The sequence below is a fragment of the Mytilus edulis genome, chromosome 9 (genome assembly GCF_963676685.1).
Source record: "Mytilus edulis chromosome 9, xbMytEdul2.2, whole genome shotgun sequence".
Classification (NCBI taxonomy): domain Eukaryota; kingdom Metazoa; phylum Mollusca; class Bivalvia; order Mytilida; family Mytilidae; genus Mytilus; species Mytilus edulis.
The window spans coordinates 56,868,748-56,880,104 of record NC_092352.1 but is presented as its reverse complement, the minus strand read 5'-3'; the positions used below and the strand labels follow the sequence as shown (position 1 = coordinate 56,880,104).

The following is an 11,357-nucleotide window of genomic DNA, read 5'->3' as shown; positions in this document are numbered from 1 at the left end:
AGTTTAAACATATTTATTTATAGGGGATTGGGAAACAAGTTATTACAACTTTTAACAATCCCTTTCCACTTTGCGAGTGCTGCCTTTAATCAGCATTAGTCTGCACTTTTTTCGAAATCTACAAGTGTCTTTTACATGTAAGAGATATTGCTCTCTTCACATGGGACAGCCATTTATCGTCCGCTTTAGACTGACTATCATCGTTTCTCAAGACCATACTCGCAAATGGTTTCAAGGGAGAGTCCAAAAAATTTAGTTCCTGAAATCTTCTACCCAGAGCAGAGATTGAACCAGGAACCTTTGTTTTAGTAGTCCACAGCTATCTAATTGGCAATCATACAACCTGTACTTTTCTTGACATTTTATTTTAGTAATTTTTTTTTACTTTTCTGTATTCAGTTCAAGATTTTATATATGCTAGATCTGCTAACTCTTTAAGAGCACATTATAATACTCTGGTTTTGATGGGGTTCATGTTTTTCTATCTTCAGTTTTCTATGTAGTAATTTGAGGACTTGCTTGTCTTTTCTTATTTCTGTTTGTGCTGTCTCTTTCTCCTCAACTTCAGAGTGTCCCCTCCATCTTCCCCCCTCTAATTTTTGATTATATTTACTTGGTTTTTAATTGGCTTGTTGTGTATTTATTATCTGTTATGAATAAAATTGAGAATGGAAATGAGGAATGTGTCAAAAAGAACAATCCGACCATAAAACACAACAGCAGATGGTCACCAATAGGTCATCAATGCAGCCAGAAATTCCTACACCCGGAGGCGTCCTTCAGCTGGCCCCTAAACAAATATATATACTAGTGCAGTGAAAATGAACGCCATACTAAACTCCAAATTATACCCAACAAGCAAATTTAGTTTAGTTTTTATTTAACAAAATCAAAAATAAAATAAACAAATATGTAAAAAAAAAATCAAAAATTACCTCAGCAAAAATAATATCTCCTTTAATACATATGCTGTGTTATTGCAATAATTTTTACATGTAAACAGAATTGTAAATTAAGAAATGTGTAACACTTTTTTTTTTGTTATCTGTTCTAAATGCTCAAATAATTACCTCGTAAACAAACAACAATATCACATGCAATACTTTCACAAATATAAATAGAAACAAAAAGAATTAAGCATACATACAGAAACAGGTCAATTTTATAGTTCAAAATATTCTTGGTATTGAAAACAGTCGTGTGAACCTGGTATAAAGGACAATTTCAAACAATTAACAACTGTAAACCAACTTCCTTTTTTGCTAGCAATTTATTTTCGTGACTTTCGCAAGTAGAAAAATAGCGTGAAGATAAATCGTCGCGAATATGTAAAACTTTGATCTTTCCCTATTAGACTACATGAAAGTAAATCAGAAAATCGTGAAATTAAAATCGCCGCGAAATGGTATAGGAAGAGTAAAAAGCAAAATAAAGTATTCACTAAATAAGTTGGTTTAAAATAACAGTATGTCAAATCAAAGTAATGGATAATGTTTTGTAAGTGTTTTTCTTATATTATCGTCTATTTCAGTTCTATAAAAAAAATAATGCTATTTTATCAACATGAACAAAACAAATTGTTGGGCTTTCTATATCAATGAGACAGTTCACTATCACAAATGTTTTTACAAAAATTGAATCTCAAAATGATTATATGATACAATTTAGTAAAACAAAACATTACTATTTAATGCTGAATTATGCTTTATGAGGAATGTAAAATTTATATGTAATATTTTACCCTTTTATAACTGTATAGATCCATTCTCATCATAACTATACCTTAGTATAACAAAATATAAGTATAAACTGTATCCCTGCTCTGAAGAAGAGCAAACATATATTTTTTTAAAAGTTGGGTAAATTAGCTTCATTGAAATCCTGAATTAAGGATGTTTGCTCCTCTATTTTTTTGAATTTTTGTCAGATTTTTGGAATCCTCTGGTTTTATCCATGTAGTGACATTAAAAATATTTCGCCACTAACCCCCAATTTTCTGGTCATATTTTTATTACATATAGTTTGAAAAGCTATATTTTAAAATTTTACAAAAATCCTTGTTATTTTTTCATAGCTTTTTAAACATAAAAGGTGCCAATGTTAAATATAGGGAAAATCTAGAGAGAATTATTTCCTGCCAAATTTTCAATGGCTTATATCTTGAAACCAAGCACACCTCCATTTTTTTCTGCTTTTTTAATTTCTTTATTTATATACTATCAATTTATAACAGTCTTTTAACAAGAATGTGTCCCCAGTACACGGATGCCCCATCCGCACTATCATTTTCTATGTTCAGTGGACCGTGAAAATGGGGTTAAATCTCTAATTTGGAATTAAAATTAGAAAGATCATATCATACAGAACATATATACTAAGTTTCAAGTTGATTGGACTTCAACTTCATCAAAAACTACCTCGACCAAAAACTTTAACCTGACATGGGACAGACGGACGAACAGACGAACGAACGAACAGACGGACGCACAGACCAGAAAACATAATGCCCATAAATGGGGCATAAAAAGCTTGTTATTTTTAAACAGAGTAGCGAACTTCCTTAACAAATTTAACTTATTTATAATTTAAAACTTTATTTTATACTTATATCAAGCTGCTCATTTTTTCTCTAAATCATTACATTTTTTCCTAACTCAGCAAAATTACATGAATGATAATTTGGATAATACATTTCAATGTTGTGTAAATAATGCACCAATAATGAATAATGTAATACAAAAATGCACCAATAATAATAAATAAAGATATAAATAACGCACTTATAATTAATAAATTAATAAAAAAAACAAAAACAAAAACTGACATTTTGCAGAAATATATTGGTATGAAATTATTTCAGCACACTTAAAATTAGTGGATTTCAATATTTTTGGAAACGGGTTATCTGCAATTTCTTCAATAATTATTATAAATATGTATTATCTCTATATATAATTTTCATTGCACTATCCATTGGATTTAAATACTTCTTAAAAATTCATAAAAAAAATAATCCTTCAATTTTATTCTGCAACCATGCCATATGATATTAAGTCAAAATTCAGTTTTGATTAACAGAATTACAGGACAATATTTTTTTCATTTCAAGACAAACACCATATTTGTTACATGGTTCATTTGATGTGTGATGCTGTTATTCTTGAATTATCTCCCCTGACAAATGTCTCATGATCTCCTTGAACTTTATGAATGGCTATTTTCTTCTCACATACCTGCAATAAAAGTAATGCTTATGTTAATGTACATACATTTGTATCTTAAAAAAAAACTGACTGTTTTGTGTTTAAATAAATATTTTAACTTGTGTCAGACATTTTTATAAAACTTCATTCTGCCAACTTTAACCACAGAGTTTATATTTGTGGACACTGCCCACGATGATGCGAACGTCAGAATGTAGTTATCGCACTGTCTCGATTTTGCAACAAAAGTATCAGACTCGACAAAAAGTAAAGATCTAATTACAAGGAAGGGTTGGGTTTTTTTTTTTTAAATTACCCAACCCATTCATGAAGTCATATTGTCCAATTGCCTCCCACTAATAGACTTGTATTAAGTCAATTCAAGTTTAAACTTAACATGTGACTGTACTAAAGCCAAATAAAAATATATGTGTGGATCCAGTAACCCGACCGACCCTAGTTTAAACCCCCCAACCCTAGAACTTTTTTTTCATTTCGGAAAAATAAATTTTCAAACGATCAAATTTTGAAGATTGTGAATTAAAATAATGAAATTCGTAGATTTCTGTCATCTGAATTTCCATCAGAAGTATCTGTTATTGATAAAATGCAAGAATTCATAACAATTTGTTGTCAAAATGCAACAAAATTAACTAAAAAGGTAAATGACTGTCTTTATTTTGCAACCAAACACTTATAAAATGGCCAAATACCGGTATTGACATGTATAATACAAATATAATATAAAATTGGCTGACCTACCGACCCTTTTTTAAAAGTATGTAACTGGAACCACACATATATTTTTATTTGGCCTAAGATTTTTCAAAATAACATAATGGATAAATTTTGTTGAAGATAACTAATTGTGTCTTCCCTGTTTTTAGTTTTTAGTAGAAGATCTAACAGATTACGTACCTGTTGAACCCCATAATCTTCAGTGGCAGTATCATCAGAATTTGTACCAGCTTTTAATAACGTCACTTCACACTTAATCAACCCATTAAGCCTATACATCTCTGATATGATCAACCTTTGCAAAAATCCCCTGGCAGCCATCTTTATATCATCTTGACTCTTAAATAACTTTGTTGCCATCAGAATTTCAGATGTAAGCTGCATTCTGTTGTCGGTGTCTGGCTGTGCTAGCAATTTTTGGAAGACCTGAAAATTAAAAAAATATTTTCTGATAAAAATAGTTACCTGGCTACATTTAGTGTACATGAATTTAGGTTTTTTTCTTTTTGAATTTTATGTAAATTCTCAAAATAAATCACATTAAAAAAAATGTGAAAAGCTTATGGAGGCCAACTGAACAAATTGATAGACATTTAAAGATTAAAATACATTCTTTAAATGTATAAAATGCATTTACAAATGAAATATCATTTCAAAACGGCCACTTAAAAATAAGGTAATGAATTATGAGGTTAGAGGGAATAGTTGATGCAAGGGTTTTTTCACATGCAGAGCATGGCATCGTCACAACCACATCAGATTTAACATCCCTATTATGACTGAATATCAATACATCCCCCCCATATCAAAATTGATGAGCCTCTTAGACATGGGTTTTACTGTTGGTGGGAGGTCCAGGATATACCATATCTCTATATTCTAGTCAACCCTTGAGTCAAAAGAAAAGCTATGTATTTACATTAATCAAACTGCAACCAAATGACATAAAAATACCCCCCAAAAAAAGAAAGAAAAAAATATATCTGTCAACTTTTATTTTTCAACAGTAGACAGGTGACCATGAGCTATATTTACCTCAGTATTTTGTCCTGGTAAAAACATCTCTAAGAACGCCATCAAGGCTGCAGTTTCAGCTGCATTCTGGTTGTCAATAGTTTTGGCATTCCTGTGTGCACCAGTGTGTGTAGATACAAAAGTGTGTGACCCATCCAATAGATAAAGGTGTGCTACTGTGTGTTCAGATTCCATTTGAAGAGTCATCTCCATGGCAACCATTGTACCAAAAGAATATCCACCAATAAAGTAAGGGCCTTTGGGTTGTACAACTTTTAATTGCTAAAATGATAAAAAAAAATTAGGTTACAATCTGACAGTTTAGTGTTCATTCTCTTGCAGCAATTCAATGTTTGCTTGTTACAATATTGTTATTTTGCCATTTGTGTCCTTTATTTTTACATATTATTCTGCTATTCTAAGTGCAAATCCAATGATTTTGCTTACTGACGCTCTTCTTTGCAACTTTTGAGGCAACTGTACCATCAATATTCAAACATGCAGCAATATTAAATAGAAAAAACAAGAATGTGTCCCAAGTACATGGATGCCCCACTCGCACTATCATTTTCTATGTTCAGTGGACCGTGAAATTGAGGTCAAAACTTGAATTTGGAATTAAAATTAGAAAGATCATATCATAGGGAGCAAGTGTACTAAGTTTCAAGTTGATTAGACTTCAACTTTTTCAAAAACTACCTTGACCAAAAACTTTAACCTGAAGAGAACGGACGCACAGACGGACGGACGAACGAACGGAGGCACAGATGGACGGACGAACGGAGGCACAGATGGACGGACGAACGGAGGCACAGACGGACGGACAAACGGAGGCACAGACCAGAAAACATAATCCCCACCTACGATAGTAGAGGGGCATTATGTTTTCTGGTCTGTGCATAAAAAGAAAAAGATATTTTACCAATGATGCCTGAAGCATACAAGAATTTACAAGTAAATTTCATCTGTAATATTACCTGAATATAATAAGAAGCCATAGCAGACACTGATTCTACTGGGACATCTTTTGTACATTGCAGACCATATACTGTACATGTCATGTGACTAGCTACTTCCTGTAGACTGGTTATGTCCCCTGAAACAGGAAAATGAAAATATTATACATGATAATATGACTTTTCGTCTATTTCAATTCTAAAATTAAGTATAATTCCTTTTACTAGTCACCATATAAATCTTTTTATCCTTTTGAGAGCAATAACTGTTACCTTTGGAAGCAGCGCTAGCTACATGTTTGACAGTTGAGAAAAAAGTTTTTGGGTTTCATTCCATTTGCCAGTACATGAACAAATTATTGAGTAATAATACCAAGTCACTATTATAAAACACCTCGTTTTGATTCAGTTCTGTCAAAATCTCAAAAACTACACTTTACACTGTTATTCTAGTTTGACATTTTAAAACTAGTTGTAATTGTATGAAAAAAAGTGGCACATTAGGATATTCTATGAAAAGCTTTTATAACCAGATATAAAATCATCTCTACCTTCAATTGGATGGACCAAAAATATTGTTTTACTGCTGCCTTCCACTTTCTTCATGAGGACAAGACTTTCTGTTGGCACCAAGGAATCCATGTTAAATCTATGGATATAATTTCTCTGCGAATCAGGAGACTGTTCCTTGCTACTTTTATCAGAGGTACCACTAGGGGATGCCAACTCCTTCAACTTTGATATGGTCAGTTGTCTTATTTCTCTCATAGACAAAGAAATATCAAAATCTCTTTCAAGGGTCTGTTTGACTTCTATGCCCATCAGTGAATCTAGTCCTAAATCACCTAGACTAGTGTCTGCCTTTATTGAAGATGGATCTTTAACACCTAAAACAGTACATACAAATACATGATTATGGTTTCTATGCTTAATCATGGAATTCTGTATCATTTATAGTGGAACAACTCCTGTTTTGTCAGTTCTACTTTGGTTAAATGTATTTTGGTACTTTTGTATTGCTCTTGTACTCATTTTGACTGGTTTTTTTCTTTACTAAAAGCTGATATTCTTTATTTTGGGTAACCTTAATATAATTTTTGTTCACATATATATTGTTACCTTTGATGTACTTATTAAGTTAACTGTACTAGAAAAATATATGACTGCAAGATTTTTTTTGGTATATAACTAATGTAATCACCTAATATATGACACACAGCTTCTACAAGATTGCCTTGGGCATTGCTTGATGACACATTCTTCAGTTGTTTCTCTGCTGGCACAAAACTTGATACAACTGGCTTTGACTGGTTTAAAAACTGGTCCAAGACATTTAAACATGAGTTCATCCTCTGAGGTAAAGTACCACCAATTACTGTATCATTAGTTCCCATGGTTTCCAAAACTACACCAACATCTCCAATGGCACCCCACTGTACAGCTAAACCTAGAAAATATTGAAATTTGGATAAATACAGAATATCATTTGGCTTTTTCTATAAAATCACATCCGTATCTGTATGCTGGCGGGATAATATTGGTTGAGGATTGATACAGTGTGTGATATTGATAAGACTATATCATATACACTTTATTCTAAACCTCAAGAAGATGTTTTCATGTGACTTGACATTTAGCCGATTAGGGGTTTGATAAAGCCTTTGCAGCATTGATTGATATATATAATACGACGTCATACAGATTAAAGGTGTGATAGAGCCTTTGCAACTGTCCTGATAGTGGGTCTCATTGGGGTCTAAGTGTGACACGAGATTGCCGATTTTTTGTAAGTCAAATTATTGTGCCTTGAAAACGGGAAATAAAGTCTAGTGGGACACGGGAAATAAAAATAAAATGAGAATTGCTGACTTACATAGTATAAGCAAGATACAGGAATCTGATCCGGGATCAGAACCCCCCTGATATCCATATCATCACTGATGGTTGATACAGCAGGATTGCTGTTGACTGTATTATACATACAATTTATGTGTATTTACTACTAAGTATATGATAAATAAGATTTACTGCAACTGTAACAGTTTAAGAATTGAGACTCCAAGAAAACTACATCGATCACTTGTAAACCATTATGGATTAAACATTTTTGACGTATATGGAAAATTAGAAAGGCTCATTATTCTGACATATTTCCTCCTTTTCTGAATCTACAATGTAATGCATAAAGAATAGTTCTATTGTTGTTTTTCTATCCTATTGGATTGTAAACAGTATTCAGTGACACCAAAATAGATTTAGAGCCTGTTGCTTCATCCCTTCTTGGAATTAAGATACCATATTAGCATCCCTGCTTAAGGTTAAAAATAACACACTATTTTACCTGGAAATCCATTTTCTTTTCTATCTTCACAAATCCTTTCCATAACAGAATTAGCATATCCATAATTTGATTGACCAGCATTGCCACGCCCACAGCTCACAGATGAGAAAACAACAAACCAATCCAAACTGTTGTTACATAGCTGTCTAGTAGCTTTATCTAAATTGATTGTTCCAGAAACTTTTGGTTTGCAAACTGCATCAAAGTTATCTTTTGTCAAATTTTCTAAGAATCCATCTTGCAACACCTGCAAATTTGAATAACAAATAAATTTTCTGTGTACTTTTAATTAAAAGTTTATCAATTCCTGCAGTTATCAAATTTAATTTGAAACAGGGGTGATAATGGAAAAAAAGCAAAATAATGTTTCAGGTGTTAAAATAATTATAACTTTAACTCTTTACTATAGTTTGAAAAGAAAGTAGTGAATATAAGCATATGACTTTTGATTTTACTATCAATGAATGAAGATATCTTTTAAAATAGCAAAATGATGAATTAATTTGTTTTCAAATTAGTATTTTTGTTTCTATTACATATAAAAAGGACAGATTTTACAATACAGGAAAAATATTCATGCATCAAGTTTCCCCTCAAGTAACTTAATAGGAAGTTGGTCATTCCAAGGAACAGTTATATTAAAAGTAAACACGAGTAAACTTCCACTTACCATGGCTAAATGGAATACTCCTCCCACAGGCCCTAGTTTAGTGGATTCCTCAATTAGTTTAGTAGCAGCTAGTTTATCAACAATATCACGTGACGAGATCATAACATTGATTCCTTTACGTCTCCATTTTTCTAGTTTCCTAGCCTGGTACCCTGTCTTGACTCCTGATCTGGATGTGAGGACAAGATTCCTGGCCCCTCTATCGATCAGCCATTGGCTCAACTCTAGACCAAATCCTCCAAGTCCTCCAGTTATAATGTAGGACTTATTCTGGTCACAGTAACTTCTAGGTAGAGCAGGAATCACTGGGTAGGTGGTATTTGTAGATTCATCTTGAACCTGTCAAATATTTAAGAATCATAATTATTAAGGTCAATGTAGGGGTTGAGGGGAATATAGCTTTTGCTTGTACTCCAAGGGAGTAGACACTCAAAATAAGGTACCTTAAAGCAGGTTATTTTCGCTGGTGTAAAATTTTGCAATTTACCTTAAATAAAGTATATGAAATATTTTGGCAGATTCCAAACTCTCATCACTACCTTTATATAAAATTGAGAATGGAAATGGGGAATGTGTCAAAGAGACAACAACCCGACCAAATAAAAAACAACAGCAGAGGGTCACCAACAGGTCTTCAATGTAGCGAGAAATTCCCGCACCCGGAGGCGTGTAAGAATATTTAACTGAGGTTGATTAGCGATGGATGTAAAATGAAATAACACAGTAAAATATAATACATGTACACTTTTAAATTGGTGGAATTTATTTTGGCGATTTTGTTCTATCCGTGAAATTTAGCAAAATTTACACCCACGGAAATAACCTGCTATACGTAAATGGGGAGAAATATGAAAATTAATAAAAAAAACAAACGATATGTGGTTCATCTAGATAAGATGTTGTATGAGTGCACGTGCCAATGAGAAATCTCTCCTTCTAACTGTTTGAAAATGGAGTTAGTATGATTTCTAGGGTAGGCAATTTCAATATATCATATAAAATAAAATAAAAGAATCACATACTGTAGTTAAAATGAAAGAAAGAAGAACAAAGCTTTAAATTTACAAATTTTTTTTTAATCCTTCAAGAGTTAACAGACATACTGTGGATCCATAAATATTCATGAGTTATTTGTAATTTTTTTGTAGATATAGTTGAAATATAGATAAAACCATGAAATCTTGTTTCATAGAAAAACAATTTTCCTCAATCCATGAAAAAATTGATACCAAAGAACATGTATGAATTTTTATCACTATTTTGTGCATTTTTCGTTTGATCTTTTTTTTTTGTGATAATTTTCATATCATGCTACTCGCTTGAGATGGAAAAATTATCGCTAGAAACTAAGCAGATGTGTGGCGTTGCTAACAAAATTGACATGAAATTGACAACGTCGTCATAGGTAAAATAGCGATAAACAGATTATCATTGGTCATCTCAACTCGATTGCCTTTCTCGCTTGAGCCGGGACGGCTCAAGTGAGAAAATCAATCTCGTTGAGATGATCAAAGATAATCTATAAATATCTGCTTACCTTTATAAGAACTTTTCCTATATGTTTTCCTTGTGCCATGAATCTAAAAGCTTCTTCTACTTGTGTGTTGTTGAACACTGTTGACTTAAGAGGTCTGACGGCTCCTGACTGGATCCCTTTGGTCAATAACTGAGATACTTCTAACCAATCCTGGTTATCGTCTTCAAACAAAGCATCCAACAAGATACCATGGAAACTGATATTCTTCAAGAAAACAGCCATTCCTACAATAAAATACAAAATTGCATGATTTTTTTTCAGTTTCAAAATTTAGAAAATATTTGATAAGCAAACACATTTGCATACCTACATAAAAAAACAAATAAAAGTAGTGAAATATTCTAGATTTTTGTATATCTATTTAGAAATAGCAATTCAATTTATGAGGGTCTGGATGGGGTTGTATTCTTTAATTTTTACAGTCATTTTTCTTTATTCTTTGTTTTAACACTCACTTGTTCTCTAGTCTCTATTTTTGGCCTATTTTTTCTATATACTCTTTTCTGGCCCATCCAGACCCTTATTTATGATGACTGTAACTTTGATTATTTAAACTCATCCATGTGTCAGTGTTTAAATAAAATCAAAGTCATCTGTGGAATTACAACATACATACCTAAAGGAGTATTGTTGGATAAATCAAATTTTCCAATTTCTAAGAATCTTCCATGCTGAGCTAGAATTCTTATGCTTGCCTGCAGCTTTTCTTCTGACAATGAATTTAGGATCACATCAACACCTACAAGAACAGAAAGAAAAGAATTCTTGAATTTGTTAAAATAAGTAAGAATATATATCTTTTCAATAAGCAGTAATTTAAAGGATTGTTCAATGTGAGAAAAAATTGCCATATTGTATACTAAATTTCATGAAACTCTGATTTAAAATTTTTGACTAA

At 32.1% G+C, this 11,357-nt stretch overlaps 1 protein-coding gene across 1 annotated transcript in view; it reads right to left on the bottom strand.

Moving 5' to 3' along the window:
- Window positions 1-3,010: 3,010 nt before the first annotated feature.
- The window catches only part of LOC139488637 (fatty acid synthase-like), a 29,663-nt gene continuing 21,316 nt past the window's right edge, over window positions 3,011-11,357 (bottom strand). The window contains exons 20-29 of the mRNA XM_071274420.1: window positions 11,076-11,198; window positions 10,460-10,683; window positions 8,923-9,261; window positions 8,253-8,499; window positions 7,113-7,358; window positions 6,463-6,798; window positions 5,933-6,051; window positions 4,977-5,237; window positions 4,122-4,367; window positions 3,011-3,233 (exon numbers count right to left, since the gene is read on the bottom strand). Coding sequence (XP_071130521.1) covers window positions 3,135-3,233; window positions 4,122-4,367; window positions 4,977-5,237; window positions 5,933-6,051; window positions 6,463-6,798; window positions 7,113-7,358; window positions 8,253-8,499; window positions 8,923-9,261; window positions 10,460-10,683; window positions 11,076-11,198 — 2,240 coding nt within the window. The 3' untranslated portion in view covers window positions 3,011-3,134. The remainder of the gene's footprint in view (window positions 3,234-4,121; window positions 4,368-4,976; window positions 5,238-5,932; window positions 6,052-6,462; window positions 6,799-7,112; window positions 7,359-8,252; window positions 8,500-8,922; window positions 9,262-10,459; window positions 10,684-11,075; window positions 11,199-11,357) is intronic.